Raw genomic sequence first — 19,132 nt, 5'->3', positions numbered from 1 at the left:
AATGTGATATCTGATAATTATTGTGTTAACAGGATGTCTACATATGTCTGCTGATAATATGAAAAAATGTTCTTAAATCCCTGAACGCAAATAATGTGGAAACTGTCCTGTCGTCATTTGCGGTGATAAATGGAGAACATGATCGTCACACATATGCAAATTGCATTGAGTTTTCAAATAACAAAATTCGACTCTGACTTCGTTTCTTGTCGTTTAGAAATGGGAGATAATTCGTCTCAACTTCAGTATTATTTTTGCTCAAATTCAAATGAATTGAAGTGTTAGTTTCATATGTTAAGTTCACCCGTGAGTAATACGGTTTCTGTCATGGAACTACGGGTTGGAATAACCACAAAAGAATCATGTGAACGGGGTATAATGTTTGGGCAAGGAATATAAAATGTAGGAGTCGGTTGGTCTGAAATTTGAACTATTCCATTGTGATCTATTGAGGATAAAATTGATGAATGGATAATTTTCATTTTATAGAACAGGAGAGTCTCGTATTAGGGTCATCAAAAGTTGGAAAAAGTAAAGCGAGTTGTAGCTACTAGTTGTAACATTCGGACATATTTTCGGGCTCTGAGTTTGTGGTAATACTACATTACTTCGAAAGTGCTCTTACTCAACAATTTGGTAAAAATAACAGTATCTATTGATTGCAATAACACCCAGAAATTGTAGGTTAAACTATTTACACGTTGATAGGCCAAATTAATTAACTCTCAAATGCAATATATAGTCGATTTCCGGTACTAGTTTTCACTGTTGTTTCAACAATCATTTCAACCACAACCAGTAAATTTTGATAAACAGGTCAAATAACGAATGAAAAACTGGAAAATATTTCTTGATTGGAGAGGAGAAAACAAAAGTTCCATCACTGTTCTATTTCTATGGTTTTACTGATATTTGAATTGAAATTGAAATCCAATAGAAAATTCTTAAACTTACCCAGTTTAAAAAGGCATTATTATATTTTTGTTAATAAATTAACTTTATTTTAGGTCGAAATATCATTATTTTCAACTTTTTGGAAAAACAATTTTTTCAATATACTTTTCTGTAGTATTTTAAAATCCCAATATGTCTGAAAGTCTTCTTCACACTTATTCTTTCCCTATGATATTTCCCGATGTCTTTGTGGATAGAGAGCATATCAAGAAGAAAAGTGCACAAAAATTCTATTTTCTGTTTTTGGTGTTGTTACGACCTCGTCTATGAAATGGATCTTGAAGCCTGTTCTGTTCGCTTATAATGGAAGCCTAAAATTTGGCAAATACAGCGGTTCGTTTGATGTTTGTTTCTACACATATTTTTATCATAGCAATATCTTTGATATGTTTTTTTATGAACAGCGAAGAATTGTTTCTATTATTTTAATTAGAAGTAATTTCTAGCAAGGTATTTCTATTTGCTTGTTCGTTTCGTTCATAATCATAATGAAAAAAACGAAATAGAAGATAATAATGAATAAATTAGAAAAGTAGTTATAAAAGTAGTGGATAGTTAATTATATAAGTAGTGATAAGTTAATTACTATATACATTTGTTAGTTAAATCTTGTTTAAATAAATCAAGTAAGTAAAAGAAAGTGTGTATAAATTTACCCTACCGTTAAAAAACAGTTCATATGATTTAGGAAACAAGAAAAACATTACAGTATTGTTACGTTACTTGGAAAAGACTGGATTGGGATTACATTCAATAGGTAAACAACTGTTTTTTCTCGAAATTGGTCGAAGAGTTATGTAAAAGAGTATTCACCGACAAACCTCTGATGAAAACATGGAAAACACATAAATTGCATCCTTGCGGTATTTGGAAACAAACATAAAGGAGCCAATCGGTACATTTTGAGAAGACAAAAGCACGAATGAGATATGGATATAGATCAATTTCGACAAAAAGTATTAAAGAGAACAAATTTCAAAAGCGATTAGAAAATATTAACAACATGAGTATTTGCTTCGATGTAGAAATGAAATTCTTTTATTTGTTTACTTGTTTTCTACAACTTCCAAATTATTTCATTGAAACTACCTTCGTGGAAATTATTGTAAGTTGAATATCTCAATTATTCTGTCATTATTCTTGTATATTAGAGAATATTTTACATAGAATTACCTGTGACTTAATGGGCTCACTTGCAAAGGGCTTCTCATGGATGTTATTGAATTCATTTCCAACATTTTATTATGCTTATTTTCCCATATTTTTTTTCATGTATGTTCTGGATCATTTCAGTTGCTTTTCGATGTGTTTTATGAGTAAGAAATTTCTGTATTTTCTTGCAAACTTCATATCAGTGGAAGCACCGAATTATTGATACCCATATTGATTTTTTAAGGAAATTTCTTCTATTGAACTAAATGCAATTTCATAATTTTTACTCTCTTTTTGTATTAGATTGTTCCTCTAGATTTGTCATATGAGATTCATTCACAAAATTAATAACAAAGATTTTGCAATGAATACGTTTTATTTGAAAAGAACATCTTGTTTGCTGAGTTTGTTGATAGTCAAAAAATTATGAAATATTTTATTCTATGTATTTAGTCATAGGAATTCTCTACCTTTCATTTTTATATAATAATGAAGCACGAAGTTTACTATGCGTTTGAAATTTTGAGTTCAAATCTCCAAGTACAGCATGTTATTAGTACTGTAAACTTTCAGCCATGACAGAAAATCTAAAACATAACCACTGATCTCCAAAGTTATTGACAAAAGATAAATTCATTGAAATTACTGAATAATGCCTTTATATCCTACATTCAAGTGAAACGTAAAATCGATGACAGATATCAAACATTTTCTTTTTCGATGTTTGAAATACTGGACATCTGCTCTAAAACTAAGTAAGTGTATATTAATTCCGGTCTCCCCATTTATGATATTTTCAAATATTTGAGTTTCAATATCAGATTTTTGAATATATTTCAATCTTCAATGTATTCAATTATTGATTGACATTATGGTGTCTACCCTACCTACTCCAGGAAAAAGTAACAACTTGGTGGACATGACTATATATCTGAACATAGTTTACAAATTCAACTATATTTTTTACTAATAATTTGAGATATTATGAAATATAAAAGCACTTAATTCTCAAGAAAATTTCTTCAAAAATCATAAATATAGATATAAACTCTGCTGTTATCTCAGCAGTACCAAAAAAACAATGAATCTTTAATGGGAACGTTGGGTGCGTAGATCGCAGTTGTACTTGAGAAGTCGTACCATCGCTTTCCACTGCAGCGATTAACTACACGTTAGCGAGTATGTATAATGGTTACAGCGCTAAAACTATTGATTCGTAGGAATTGTAGGAATTTTTTCCTTCGATTATTTAGTATGAATATGTTTTTCCTGTAAAATGCGTCGGAAAGGAGTTATCATCAAAAAACTATTTTTCGGCGCCATTATTCCAATATGACGACGCGAGCGGTAAGGAAATGAGGTGGCAAAGTTGAAATTCGGAAAAAGCACTTCAAAATCTATGAAATTGCCAATTTTAGGAACTCCCCTAAAACTTTCCAGGTAACATCTATTTTTTCAACCAAGTAATTGTATTAGAAGTGTTATTTTCGGAAGAAATGTAGAATGTCTGCATTAAGGAAGGATTCTGATAATCAAATTAACAATAGGATAGCAAAACGTTATCTACTTTCAACATTTCCATAAATGTGAACCTCAACAGTAGTCGACGATATTACTGCACATTACATTTTCATCGCGACAACGCGATAACTGAAACTTTACGTTTTTCGTTTCCACCTTAAGAAATATGAGATTTTTTATATCCATGTTTAACATAAACCTCTTACCTTTCGATCCCTATTTCAATTTTATAGTCAGAGTTGAGTTCGAAGAATCCTTGGCACAGTATAGCCCACTGAATTATGAACGACCCCAATAATAATGTAAATCCCACGCTGCTATATCCGTAACGTTTCAGAAACGTCATTAAAAATCCGAAACCGATGAAAATCATAACATGTACATCCTGAAACACTAGAAAGAAATTCAGATTAGATTGTCATTGGAATTTCGCAAACATCCGTTAATAAAATTTAACGTGATAATAAATTCCATCTATACAAAGTAATGTTGGTAAAAGAGTTGTCAGATGACGATTTTGATAGACGTGAAGAGTTTGCAGACGTAATGAATGAGCGATCCAAATCTTTAAGTAATGTTATGTTTTGTATTAATGGAAAAGTGAATCGGCATAATTGTAGATACTGGTCACGTAACAATCCTCATTGGATGTGTGAATCCCATACCCAATATCCCGAAAAACTGAATGCAATAATAGGCCAGAACATAATTGGTCTCTTTTTAATTGAGGAAAATAGTATTATACCTGAGTTGATTCGGATATTTCCAAATCCAAGTAAGTATTTTCAATTACATTTCAAAAAACAAGTTTCAGATATTAAAAATATCTTAATTTTTGGCTACAACAAGATGGTGCTCCACCCACATGCGTATGTGGTGAGGCAATACCTAAATACTGTGTTTCCCAGAAGATGGATTGGATGGCGTGGTTTTATCGAATGGCTCCAGCGATCACATGACATAAATCCTTTAGACTATGTCCTGTGGAGTCACTTAAAAAACATTGTTCATAAAACAAAACCTGTCAATATTCAGGAATTAAAAGACAGGATAATCACAGGGATAAGAAGAATTGAACAGTCAGAGATGTTGCAAAAAGTATTGCAAAGTTTTAAAAATCGCATGACTTGTCGTATTGAAGTAAATGGACAACATTTTGAGTATTTTCTTCAACTGTCTTCATTGTATGTTTTCTAAAACTCGTAATTTCTCTACTTCACAAATGTGGATATATACAAGTCGAAATCCAAACCTCCTTATCCAATTATCAAACCATAAAATCAGGCGTTCCCCAAGGAATTGTCCTTGGCACATATCTGTACCTTATGTATACTGCCGATATTCCAACCACTGACGATACTCTCATCGCTACCTTTGTAGATGATACTGCAATAATGTCTTCAGATACAGACCCTACAAGAGCATGAGAAAAGCTACAATCCCACTAAAATGCTCTACAAGAATGGCTACATCAGTGGAGAATGAAAGTCAACACTGACAAATCCACATAAATCACGTTCATCACAAAACGAGGTGTCTATCTATCAACGATATGCCGATTCTAGTGAAAACAGAAGTCAAATACCTCGGACTACACTTGAAGAAAGAGCAAGAGCGGCTTATGGCACTCTGGGACGAAGTAATTGATGACGATGAAGACACTTTAGTGTTCAAAGTTATCATTCCGATAGTGAATGTGAAGACAATGTAAACAAAGACGCTGGTCAGAGTATAAATGCGTTTTATTTATGTAAGGACAATAAAACAAAATGAAATAAACATCATGCTAATAACAAAGTCAGAACCAGATCAGAAAATATAATTTCGCAATTACCAGGACCCAAATCCTGTGCCAAAAATAAGAAAACTTCATTAGACTGCAGGCTAATTCAATGATTATTGAAAGTATCACCAACTGTACCAACATTGTGATACGCCAAAAAGCCACAGCATATAAAGAGACGTACTATTGCGGCGAAACCAATATTATTGAAATGAAGGCATTGTTTGGTATTCTTCATCTTGCCATCGCCATCTGCGAGATCTCTGGCGAACAAATGGAACTGGGATTGATATTTTCCAAACAGTAATTGCTTTCAATAGATTTTCATTTCTTCCTCTATGCCTGCGTTTTGATAACCTTGAAAATAGACAAGCAAGACTTCAAGTGGATAAACTTGCCGCTATAAGGGCAGTGTTCGAAAAATTCATCAGTTTTCATAGATGTCGTGATTTTTTTATGTGAGAATTTCCAAATTTATATTTTTTTATGATATATCATAATTTAACTTATTATAAAAAGTTTCTGCTTGTAATTCTGTAGTAAATACATCTAAAAACCTACTTCAGGTACAAAACTGAGAATACCTTTTTTTTCTTCGTGTTTCTTATTATTATGGGATGTATCAGATCCCACCTGCGTGATAATGTGCAGTTTTTCGACTTGGGTGATGAAGGGTTAAATAAGTGTTTAAATTTTGAAAAAAACCGCACGAATTAAGTTATAAGTTATAAAATTGTGAGGTCAACATTTTTCTACACCCGAAGAAACGGTTGATGCATTCTAATCATATGTTTTGGAAATACCACAATTGGAATGAAAAAATGCTTCGTCAATTGTTTCAAACGCATTCAAGAGTGTATTGATCTTAATGGAGTATATTTTTCGAAAACAATAAAGCCATATGCAAAATGCAAAATATTTGTTTTTATTTTTTCATGTTAATATTAAATTTAGTTTATTTTTTGATTAAATTTAACTTAATACGGATCTCAACATCGACTTAATTCGATCAGTTTGAAATGTCAGTTTAAGTAATTAGAATAATAAGTCTTTTGATGATTCGGAAAATATGAATCAGATTATTTGTAACATAAATCGGATCAAAATAATCCGTGATATATTGGAATGAATGGCTAGCGTCAAAGCGTTCTTTGTAATATTTTGTTTTAATCAGTAGGAATATTATAAATCGACGCACAGATTGGTCAATGAATTGATGTATTGCTAATTAGTCACAAATATGTTCGTAAACAACATTTTAATTAACGTAGAGAACAAAATGCAGCAATAGTTTTTTATTAATGATAGTTTAGAGGTTGTCTCTTATAAGATTCACAAAAAAAAAGATACTTACAATAATAGATCTTCCAAATCAATTACCATTGGAAACGATAATATACTAATATACTTTCAGCCATCGAATATATGGCACCTATAAGTGAATTTTCCTTTGTTTGCAATTGGATAAAGAGAAGGTGTCTTTCCAATATTCAATTTTGTTATTGAATAATCACACAAAAAGAAAGCCTTAATATTCATCGAATTCTATTGCAATATATAGTAAAATTGTCACACTGCATTTCCAAAATTTTCTTTAGTTTCTATTTTTTCCATGCAAGAATTTTGCCATGGATATTAATTAATACTTACAAAGTCCGGACTAAATACTAGATATGATAGGAGTTCAACAGCACCAATTTCTTGCCCACTACATACTGATCATGGCGTCAACCGCTTTGAATGGAAGCAATAGAGGCTTTCAAAATGTGGGTTTATAGACTACTGATGGAACGATCCATCATAGAAGGGAAAAAAATAAGGCAAACGCCCAACAGGCAGATCTCCAATTAGATGAGTAGACCAAACAAAACCATTAATAAATATGAGACTGCATCATGCCCAAAAGATTGCACAAGATAGGTAAGCATGAAAACAACTGCTGAATCAGATAAAAATGGTGTCACTTCATCTTTTGAAGGATAATAGATAGAATAGATAGAAAGAGATAGAGAGAGAGAGAGAGAGAGAGAGAGAGAGAGAGAGAGAGAGTTTGACATTGCCTTGTTGTAAGAGAACTCGCTTTAGGTTAACTAAACCTTCTTATATTTCTTCAAAAAAAACCTCATACATTTGCATCATATGTTCACTATATACTTCGGCATTGGAATCTCGACCATCTAGAATTATTTAGAAGTACGCTCACGCTCATAATTCTACAAGAGTTTTCTTTAGAATTGCCGTTTCATTGCGACAGATTCTGGTTTTTTTCTAACAAGTAATTATGCATCAGTAAGGCAAGGATCTATTTACAAACCTCTACTGGACGTTTCGCTTGAATCTCGATTAGTTCGTGTGGCATTAGTCGATTTTCATAGATCTCACCTGATGATTTTAATCCCGCAATATCCCATGCAGGTCAATGGATCGTCAATAAGCGAAGATAGAATAATTAGAAGGTGAAGCATTTGTACTGTTTGAAAAATTAGCCTGTGACACCCTCTGTAGTATCAAATAATCATAACACACCTGTCTCAAGAATATTTATCTGGAAGACGAATTTATTTTGATATTTCGTGATAGATGTAACCAGTATTGGAGTAATGGATTAATCGTTAACCTTAATATCATATTTTTTTATATTACCAGATTATACTCTATTTAAGCAAGCTTGTGGAGAGAATTCTTACTACTCATTCTCTGAATAATGATAACTCAAAAAAACGTTGAATAATTGTGGTTTCTGAAAAAAAATATCGCAGCTATAAACGATAGTCTCCGTCCATTGATTAATTAGATTTTGAAAAAGCGTCAATATTCAAGTAGGGTCTTATTGAGTTGACTTGTAACCGTAATTTTTATAACCTCTTGATCTTGTACACCAATTTTGGCCAACCGACTAAACGCAGTCGATCTATTGAAGTGACTGCAATTTTTTTCCTTAGTATTCAATCCAATCGCTTCAACAGACGATTTTGTTAAATTTTGAGTCAACTTTTTTCCAATGGGCATATTATCATACCAGAGATTATTTTCGTATTTCCAGTAACGGAATAATCTGTTAATTTTAAAATTTGGGCTCCTTTTTGACACCAAGTTTACAAATAATCTGACAGGAAAAATTTTATTTCCGTTGTTTTCTACCAAAAATTTTCTTTCAGTACACATCCTTGAGCCTATTATCAATTTGTTATAGAACCAAAGCTGTTTGGTTCGATACAAGAAAAGTCAGTCGAGGTAGCAGCATCTAATTCTAGGATATATAATTCTATATATCTAGGGATATGTGATGGAATTTCCAATGCAGCCCTTCAGGGTTTCTTCATTTCATTAATGTATCATTTTCGTTATTTTTACGGAATTTGATGCTGTTGACTTTGTTTCAAAGATCTGATTGTATAGAATCGCAAGCAGCTCGCACTTTTAAATGGGTCGATAATAACTTTCATTTCTTTATATTTTCCTTTTAAGAGCTTACTTGTTAGGTTTTACATGGTTTTGACCGTATATTCTTCAATTTTTTCATCATCTTTTATTCTCATGTTCAGAGCCCAGTCCTTTAAAATCAACATCAATTTTTTCACCGCCCGATTTCCATCTTATTGATACTTTCTATCATTTTAAAAGTCCATAAAAGATTTGCATGCAAATTTTTCACTGCAAACGGTATTTTTTCGTATGTTTGATTGTAAAATTCCATTGATATTCTCGTATTCCAACCCAATCGTGACGTTTTGAAATAATAAATATTTGGAACGTCAAAATTGAAATAAATCAATATGTATCCATGACAACGTGACAAAGATGAAAATAACCCATGGATCTGTTTTCAATATAATGTACTGATTGGATGTATTTGATCATATGACTTCGAATTAATTGATTTCATTGGATTGGGGCCAAAAACAAAACAAAGATGATTTCTAGATATTTATACGGTGTGGAACAGCCAAAAAGAATACATTTGTTAATAAATGAATGAGGTCTTGTTGAAACAAACGCTAGGACACGTCTTTTTGTTTTTTTAAACAAGCATTTGTAAAAAAATTATAGGGTGTGTCATGTGAACGTGGCCGCAACCAACTTGCTTATTTTAAGTGCAACTCATGTACATTGTTCATTTTCTTTCTATTATCCAGAACATAATTCATCTACAATGTCCTACACCTTTCTTCAATTCTTCGGAAATAATAAGTGTTTTCAGATTTATTACAAAAAGTACATTACGTGCAATATATTATTACACCTTGTACTGAAAATCAAATAATTAGTATCAATTATTTCTTAACAGTTTGCAAAAAACCTTAATGTCAATCTAGGAGATGTTCGAAATGCTCGCCGCGAACCTCTTGGCATCTTGGCAACGTGCTGATCTAATGAGAAACTATATAATATTCACAGGAAATTGTGGGTTTGATGGATCAGGATATAAGTTTGTCAAAGCTAGGACGCCATTATTTTAAAGCAGTTCTAATATTCATCTCTATTCAAGTTGCCATAAATGGAAAAGGGACCCACGACATGATTTCCAACTTTTCCTGTCCCAAAAAATTAACTTTTTTAGGATATTGCGTATGTTAGTCTCTCATCCAGAGAGGATTCTCACTGGACCATTTTCGATAATTTTGATAACTAAATTGTTCGTGAAGTTTAAATGAGATCTCATCAGGAAATAAAACATCTAATTCGACCTGAAAAATGTGTGTTTTCTTAAAACTCAAAGCAATCTAATTTTGTATCACTAGTTACTGTCTGTCTTAAATGACCAAACAAGCGAAATTTGGAATGGAATGGAAATAAATAAGCAATTTCCATTTGTGTCCGTGTTTTATCTACATAACCACTCATTTATCATACGATGATACGACATAGTCTATAGTACTAGAACTATTCTAATTATTCTGGTTAGTGCCGTTATATGCATGACCATACCACAAGAATCAAAAATTGATTGAAGACAATTTTGAGCAGCATACACACTGGAATAATCAATATTGAGTGCGCCACATAGAATTAGTTAACATTTTAGAGGTAAGGACTCCAGGAAGGTCAGTAGTTTGTGACAGAAAGTATTCACGACATTTACAGGTGCTCTGTAAATACAAACAATATAGAGGACATAAGTCTTATGGTAGATGATGGAAAATTCGTCCTCTGTGCAACAAAGCCTGCATTATCTGCTAGGCCTAGCGTCTTAAGGTGTTTGTTGAGACAGTACTCCGATAGAACTCCTGATAGTATTCGTAGATTGTTCTTACTTATTTATAACTACATTCTGCAGTTTTTGCTTGTCTCAGCCTTTGGAGGTTGTCCCGATAATTGGTTTTATTCCCATCTATCTTCTCTTCTAGTAATTTTTGCTCTGTAGTTGATACCATAGAAGGGTTCAGGTCTCATGGCTTGTCTGCCCCCGCTTTTGCGAGCTTATCAGCTATTTCATTTCCTTTCGCTCCGGTGTATCTCGGTGTACCTCAATGAGATGAATTAGTTCTATTGAATATGGCTACTGTGGTTCAGTTTTTGACAAAAACAGGCTCATTATTATCTAATCAATGTTCAGTGATGGTAAAAATTTCTGAAAAATTAAGCTCCTCTAGTAAAAGATACAGTTCATCTGTGTTCTTGTCTTAGAGATTAAATATTAATAAGAAGCAGGCCGAGAATGCTATCATTGTCTTTCAGAGGGTGCTTGCTTCACTGATTTTAACTAAAAATTTTCACTTTCACCTAGAGAGCTTTTAGAATAATATTTGTTGAGGCTTTCCTCAATTTTTTGAAGCTGTAGGCATTTCTCCGATAAAAAGAAATACCGGAGACGGAAAGATCTGTTACAAATTCGGCTGAACCAATACCATACGCGTTGTGGAAACGATAATAAAACTCACGCAAGGAATCCACGTCGCTGGGGGCTTCCTCTGATTAGTTGGTATTCATGTGCGTATTCGTATTACAACGTCTAAGTCTTATACGTTGTGAGAAATTATGGTATTTCATATTTGACAAGAACCAAAACACGCCTTAATGTTTTGTCTAAAATGTAAAATTGGGATACGATTTGTTCAATGCAATTACCGCAGTCATTTTGAGAAAATTGCACTCCTCTTATAGAAACTTCACGAAAATTTCAAATTCAACTTCAATTTTAAAAAAAATTCCAAGTTTACCTAATCATAAAACTGTTATGGAAAATAACAGTTGATCAAGTTTATTATCGCAACTCGGTTATTTTATATGATTTCATATAATTTATAGTCACAGAGATGATATATTGAAGTTATAAATTAGATAAAAATGATACAAATACTTTTAAAAAATATATAGTTATACTGAATTTGAATTTTCTCAGTATAAACATATTTATTTTATTGAAAAGACGTAATTCGTATTCCTCTCACATAAGGTCGATAAAAAATTGTGTAAAGAGGTTTAGCACGAGACAGCTTATTGAAATTCCCAGTGGATCCTTATTTATTGCTGGCAATTTTCCTGAAATTTATTTTTCAATGTTCCTGGAAGTCCACGTTATGATATTCACCAAGAATCGGCTGAAATAACATTTCATGAGTATTTTCTAAATATGTAATAAGCAATATACGTCGACTTCATGTCGCATTATATGAATTTATCATTGAGCTGATAATACACTAACTTCTTATTAATCTTAATGGGCATCTCACTATTTTTCCAAAATATAGTATCATAAACAAGGGCTGCTTGAGATAAGATTTTGTAACTTATTTTTGAAAATGAGAGTAGCTTATTATTTTATTTGTCATAATTTGTTTAATAAAACAACAGTTTACTATAAATACATTGAATATGCCTTTTTTTAATCTAGTGAATATTTTTATTTTTTTTCAGTTAATTCTTAGGATGTATTACTACACCAAAAAATATATTTTGATGAAAACAACCATTACAACGCAGTTTGGGTTCGAGAAAGGTGATGGTTATTGAAACAAATATAATTTCAAATTTTGGAAAAAAATGATTACAAATATTACAAACAAAATACATGAAAGGGCAAAATTAGAGAGAGAAAGAGAAATAGAGAGGAAATTATAATTTGTAGATAAAAGCTTGTAAAAAGTGAAGAACAAACATACAAAGTGATCATACATTTTTTTTACATTGTAAAATATTGAGCCATTAACTAATTCTGAATGGAGAATAGGTAGGTAAAGGTCGTGCTCCGCGTTCCTAAGTGCAATGGTCTTTCTGAAATTGGAAAAGCGTGCTTATGAATTAGGCAATTGCATTCAAAGAAAAATAAGGAGAGAAAAGTCATAATTTTTAATCAAAGAAGTCCCGGCAGTGAGCCCTGCTGTTTTGCCCGAGTAAATATCTAACAGCTCTCTTTTGTACTCGTAGTTTGAAGATTCGCTCATTTTGAGTCGCACCACACGGGCATAATGGAGATGCGACTCAATAAGAGCATAATAGACTGTGAGGAAGGTGAATAAGTTTAGTTCTTTGGAAACTGATCTCAGCGCAAAACAGGAAAAACTTATTTTTTAGATAAGGCGTAACTCCCCTTTCAAGGAATTGTCCACAACCAGCCCTAAAAATTTTACAGATTCAACGACGTCAATTGTGTTGTAATTTAATAAAAAAGGTTGTAATGTATTTTTATATGGTAAAACTTTGGTCTTAAAAACGTTGAGACAGAGAAGATTAGAACCACACCATGATTTAAGGTCTCCATTCCCGAGATATGACCCACGGCCGTTCTTAGTTGCCTACCCGATAAGTAGTTGAAAACTGATATTTACTTATATTGAATAATATTAATAGATAGTTAATCTGTTAAGAAACTTAATATTTCAACCTCCAAATTATTTGATGGGCGCTCAATGCAGTAACTATGTAAAAACTTGACTTCTACCCGCTGAAATCTTGGAAATATAAGAAGTTCGCTCGCATAAGTAAGACGCCGAATTAATACATTAAGTATTATCAGAATTTTAATTCAATTTCAGACAATACCTATATCCGTTACAACTTCTTTCCCTACGCTCGTTTTTCAGTTTATCAAAATAAAACATTCTATACTTGTTTTATGCTTCTCTACTGAAAACATATTTTAGTAATTTACCATTAAAAGTGAGAGGTAAATCAATCAGAAGCTGCGGATCATTTCAATTTTCTAAAAGAGAGATTTCCATTTTCAAAAAACCAGTATAACCGTAAAAACTTCTTTCATATTATGTTCAAATTGACTTTCATTCGTTTCTGTATAAGTTAAATCGATTGTAGTCTACTGGTTAGATCATTAACAGAAACTAACGATAAGTTGAATCAAATTTATCAACTTTCCCCTTCCTTTTTTAGCTAATCCGATTTTCTCGACTCGTTCTTGGACTAATTTAATTTTGTGAAGATGGTCTTTGTGTTAATATAACACACGCACATCTTCTACGAGAAGTGTCTACGTGATTTCTAGATACTGGTCATGCTCAATTTAGAATCGAATGGAATATTCCAGACATAGAAGATTTATAATCCCTGGAAAACAAAGAATATTTCATATTATTTCTATTGTATTCAATTTTCTTCTGACATCAAATTAGTGTAATTATTTCTATTAACTTAAAAAAAATACAAATAGCTACTTGCTAGGACACAGTTTATCAAAATCTACTAAATTCTTTAAACACATTTTACTTGATTTGAATTGAAAGTTAGTGAGCGGTTCTAAATCTTTCTGTACCCAAGTTTTCTTCTATATGGATTGAAAATTTTGATTCCAATCTACTTAGTTTCATTATGTGACGGTCGTTACGATTGATTTTGAAAATTCGCTCTGTTAGTGTACGTAGTTAGCAAATTAATATAAACTAGAGTAGTCTCAAGAGCTGAAAGCATAACGATGATAACAAATAATGCAGTTGTACCAAAAATGTATGGCTTACGAAAAACTCACAAACCCTAAGCATGAAGCTAGTAATGAATTGTATTGATTCCCCATCCTATAACATAGCAGTTTTTGTTAACAAGTAATTAACGCCAATAACCACGACGTTTGTACATAATGTAAAAAACGCAAATGAATTTGTGAAGTCAACAAAAGATATAACAATGGTTATATTTTGATATCTTTAGACGTAGCATCGCTTTTTACTAATATACCTACAATTTTAGTAAATAACGTCATTAAAAACACTGAAGATACATATCGGCATACACTGATATACAGTATAATGTATATCAACTGGAAGAGACAGCCATGGGAAATACTCTTAGCCCAATTTTGGTAAATTTGATAATGACCGATCTAGTTTTTTTAAAACTACCCTTTCCAGTTAATTTCGTCAAAATGTATGTTGATGATTAGATTTTAGCCATTCCAAAGCAACAAATTGATTAATTACAAAAATAAATTAAAGGGAAACTTGAATCTAATAACTTGGCTCAACTGTTTTATACTAAATTTAATCACCAATAAACCTTCTCCCGCGAAAATTAACTCCAGCGGGAAAAAACTTCTTTGCGGAAATCTTCACATTCATCTATTGACTATTAAAATATAGAATGGGCTGTGAAACGGGTAAATCAAGTAATTAGATTTTACATTTAGTCTATGAAGACGAAACTTGGTTATCGAAACGCGCGTCAGACAGTGTAATTGTGAGTGTTGGTGTAGTGATGGCGTTGACAGTATATTCAGTATGAATATCGCCAACTGTTCTACAAATTCCAACGTAGGAGTGAGCGAATGGTAAATTATTGGTAAATTGGTTTTCGCTTTTCCAAACCTTCAGCTTCGGGCCGACTCTTCAACTTTTATTTGAACCATCCTTGGAGACGTAAATTAAGGACAATGGAAGGACTTATATATATAGGGTTAAACGTCTAAGTAGCCTTAATTCTATACTGATAATAGTAATGAAATCAGACAAATACTCGAAGGGTATGGTTACTCAAAAGAGCTGGTCAATGAAATTATAAATGAGAGCAATCATAAGACCCCATTTGAAAACAAAATTCCTGTACACAATTGGTATTTGCGCTTAATGGCAAGACACCCTAATTTCCTATACAAAAAGCAGTAGCATTTGCAGAAAATTAGAAAGGATGCAGGTGATCCGTGTATATGATTATCATAATAAACCGGAAGCATTAGTTATGTAGATGTTGTGTAATCATTCAACTAAAGCTAACTTTTTATTCAATATTCAAAAATAAAATTTCCCAGTTCTAATTGCACCAAATTTAACAAAACTTTCTGAGCAGAGGACATAAATCCTTTTTTAAAAAGGTGCCTGTTCTTTTATTTCATGTCCTTCTTTGTTTTTGTTATGTGGTCCTTAAGGAACCCCGAATCGGTTTGTACTTAAATTTTGTAAACACCATTCGAGTAATTTGTGGAAAAGAAAAACATCATCTAGAGTAATAGAAGTCTCACGTAGGGAACCTATCAAAGTTCTGGCTTAGCAGTAGACGCTTTTAATCTCTCTTCATTCATTCTGCTCAAGGGTTATGCTGTGGAGGTCCGTTGGGTATCGGCAAAAACCTTTTCCAGCATCTGTGTATAACTATATTTGAAACCACTTGCGTTTAAATTCAATGTCAAACACAATTCTGCATGGGGTAAATCTAAAGCTTTCAGACTCCATTCGATTTCTCTACGGATATTTTATATATTCGTACTCTCAAGTCTACGGATGCTGATAAGTAATTTCAATATCCTATTATTTTTGTCGAGAACGATAGAATCTTCCACGCGCTTCGAATCTAGACTAGAACCTTCATTAATCATATAAAAAGAGTGAGTCGGCGCGACGTGAGTCAGTTGAGTCGAGTAATCGAAGCGATACGACTGGAGAAGGATTTTAATTGTACTGGAAAGTAGTGATTGTGAAGATATTGTGCATTTGTTTATGTCGTGCGCGAGCGATATACATAATTGTTGTGTCGAGTTCCATGATTGTTACGATTTTGGCATAATGTCATAAAAACGTATAGTTGATAGTGAGTGCGGAGTTTTTCAGTCAAAATGAGAAATTGCTCATTTTTTCGAAGAATGGAAAGGTGAACTACTGTGTTTGATTCCTAATGTAACAGCTGCTGTTTGTAAGGAGTTTAATTTGAAGAGACACTATGATACGAATCATAAGTCAAAATTCTATTGTTATACGGAAAAAAGGTCATCCTTAAAATCTAAACCTCAAGGTCAACAATCAATGTTTACTAAAGCTAATACAGAGAGCGAAGATATATTCACAAATTCAAGCCTTTGAAACAAAGTTGAGGCTGTGGGAAAATCAGGTAAAAAATCAAACTTTTGACCTCTCTCATTTAAAATCGTTTGGCACAGTGGATCAAAAAAAAAATAAATAAATATTCTCAACTTCTGCAAAATTTGATTACGGAATTCAACAATCGTTTTGAGGACTTTCACAAATTGAATGAAATGGAGTTCCTAATTTTCAACAATCCATTCAATTTTGAAGCTTCACAGGAACCAGTTCACTTGCAAATGGAGTTGATAGATCTTCAATCGGATAGTATTTTAAAAGAAAAATTCAATGAGATTAACGCTCTTACATGTTATACACAATATTTCAATAGTTTCGATAATTACCCGGAATTAAAAAAGCATGCAGCACGCATTCTCTGCTTGATTGGTAGCAACTATTTATGTGAGCAGATGCTTTCCGTCATGAAAATAAATAAGATCAAACATCGCACAAGACTTACGAATGAACATCTCCAATCAATTCTCCAAATAACTACAACCAATATGATACACTTATATATTATAATTATATAATAATTTAATGAATAAAATATTATAATAATTCAGTTCTATTTTTTTATTCTCAATCTGGTCCACCCCTCTACAAAATTGAGCTTGACACCTCTGTTCTACACTTTTTCAAAAACCACGGATATTGTATTTGATCATTTCGTGATTAGCCATGTGATGCATAACTAATAATTTGCTACACTCCAGTTATGTACTCACTTGGATATTTTTCCAAATAATAAATATTGGTTGCATATTTCCCAAAGGCACAAAACAAAATCAACAGAACAATCTGCGCGGAAACTAAAGGAACAACAACTTCTTTCGCACTCATTCTCTTCCGCGGTTTTATGATTACTATTTCAGTTGTTTACTTCGACGACACTTGCTCCAATAAAAGGAACTTGAATAAATTGACTCAAAAAAACACGAAGTCGAATAACAAAGTGATTTCCAATGAATCTACCGCACGAACACTGTGAATCGTTCCCCTTTGCAAGGATGAAATAGTTAATAATTACTGCCAAGGCAAATTACGTGGAATTAGGAAGTTGGCAATTTATACAAAGCGTTTAGCGTCAACGATATGCTGATGTAGTAATTAACACATTAAAAGATATGTTTCAATTCCATTCCCCACTATATTTAGATAATATTGTGATCGGTTAATCAAACATTCCTAAATTCAGGTCAGTGTTTGCTTATAGCATGAGTAGTTTTGATTGACGCCTTAACACTTATTAATTTTTATTAATTCATTATTATATAATAACTGATGTTATCAACATACACTGTTTTCCCGTCGCTAGGATAGATAGAAAAATTAAAGATATTTGGGGTTTCATTAATTAAAAATGTTCATACATATTTTTTACGATTTTGCCGCAACTACTGACAACATTGTATTGGAATTTTATACGAATATGTTTTTTGAGGCTATGCCATTGATACTAGGAGTACTTTTATTTTGCTCAAACAGGTCGCTGGCCTAACTTGGAACCCTTCTCTTTTATCCGGGCTTGTGACCGGCTATGGAAGCACTGGGCTACTCAGTTCACCCAACACAATCATAGGCGGACGACCACCGACCACAAGGACGACCACCTACAGGATGGTACGAAAGCTGGTCTTCATCATTCCAGCTGTAGTTAGGCAACCATTGATGCAAACACAGCACTAAGTCCTAACGTACAATGAAGACAACGATGTTTTTTGAAGCTGATACATTTAACGAATTTGTTTTTATGTCTGACTCTCATAGAGGGTAACTCAACCAATTACTACACTTTCTATCAAAGTGCGGTGGGGCTCCATCGTGCATAAAAAATAGAGATCTTTGCTCGTTTAGTTTTAAATCTTCTAATATCTCGAATAAGTGAGTGCTTAAAAAATCTAGTTACATATCACCATTTAAACTTGTAGGTAGAATTTGTTACCTAAAGCTAAACATATCTTGGATTAAGGGCTGCCCTTTTTTGTTTGACAAATGTCCACTCTAACCGGTAGATTGTCTGGCAAGAACTCTTGGACTTGTCTGTAATGATAAGGATGTAGCTGTTGCTCTTTAAGTATCCTCCAAGTAATTGAAGAAGACGTCTTTGTTTGTCTTGCCATATTCCTTATGCTATGTGTTGAATTTTGATCAACTAAAATTGAAATCAAATTTTCTCTATCAATAGTTCTTGTTTATTGCCTACCCGAATTTACTTTTTTAGGTCTCACATTCCCAGTTTTTGTACAAGGTCGTTCAGTGGCTCTAATCGTATTTTTACTTGGTAAGTTTCTTCGGAGCAACTTTTCTGCATAACGCTTAACAGCTCCACCAGAGTTTCCATACACAATCGCCTAAGGTTAATGACATATCAAAATTTGATAACATTTTGATTAACAATATGTAATTTAACAAATAAGAAGGTTGCAGAAATATAACTATCATTGATAAAACGTCATAACTATCAGTGAATGAAAAACTTAAA

General features: G+C 32.6%; 1 protein-coding gene across 1 annotated transcript in view; it reads right to left on the bottom strand.

Moving 5' to 3' along the window:
- LOC130894011 (ammonium transporter Rh type B) overlaps positions 1-17,716 on the bottom strand; it is a 51,724-nt gene extending 34,008 nt beyond the window's left edge. Inside the window, exons 1-2 of the mRNA XM_057800516.1 lie at positions 17,376-17,716; positions 3,834-4,020 (exon numbers count right to left, since the gene is read on the bottom strand). Coding sequence (XP_057656499.1) covers positions 3,834-4,020; positions 17,376-17,490 — 302 coding nt within the window. The 5' untranslated portion in view covers positions 17,491-17,716. The remainder of the gene's footprint in view (positions 1-3,833; positions 4,021-17,375) is intronic.
- Positions 17,717-19,132: the final 1,416 nt, after the last annotated feature.

Source organism: Diorhabda carinulata, chromosome 5 (genome assembly GCF_026250575.1).
Source record: "Diorhabda carinulata isolate Delta chromosome 5, icDioCari1.1, whole genome shotgun sequence".
NCBI classification, from domain to species: domain Eukaryota; kingdom Metazoa; phylum Arthropoda; class Insecta; order Coleoptera; family Chrysomelidae; genus Diorhabda; species Diorhabda carinulata.
The sequence above is the reverse complement of the archived record's forward strand: the minus strand, read 5'-3'. Positions and strand labels throughout refer to the sequence as shown.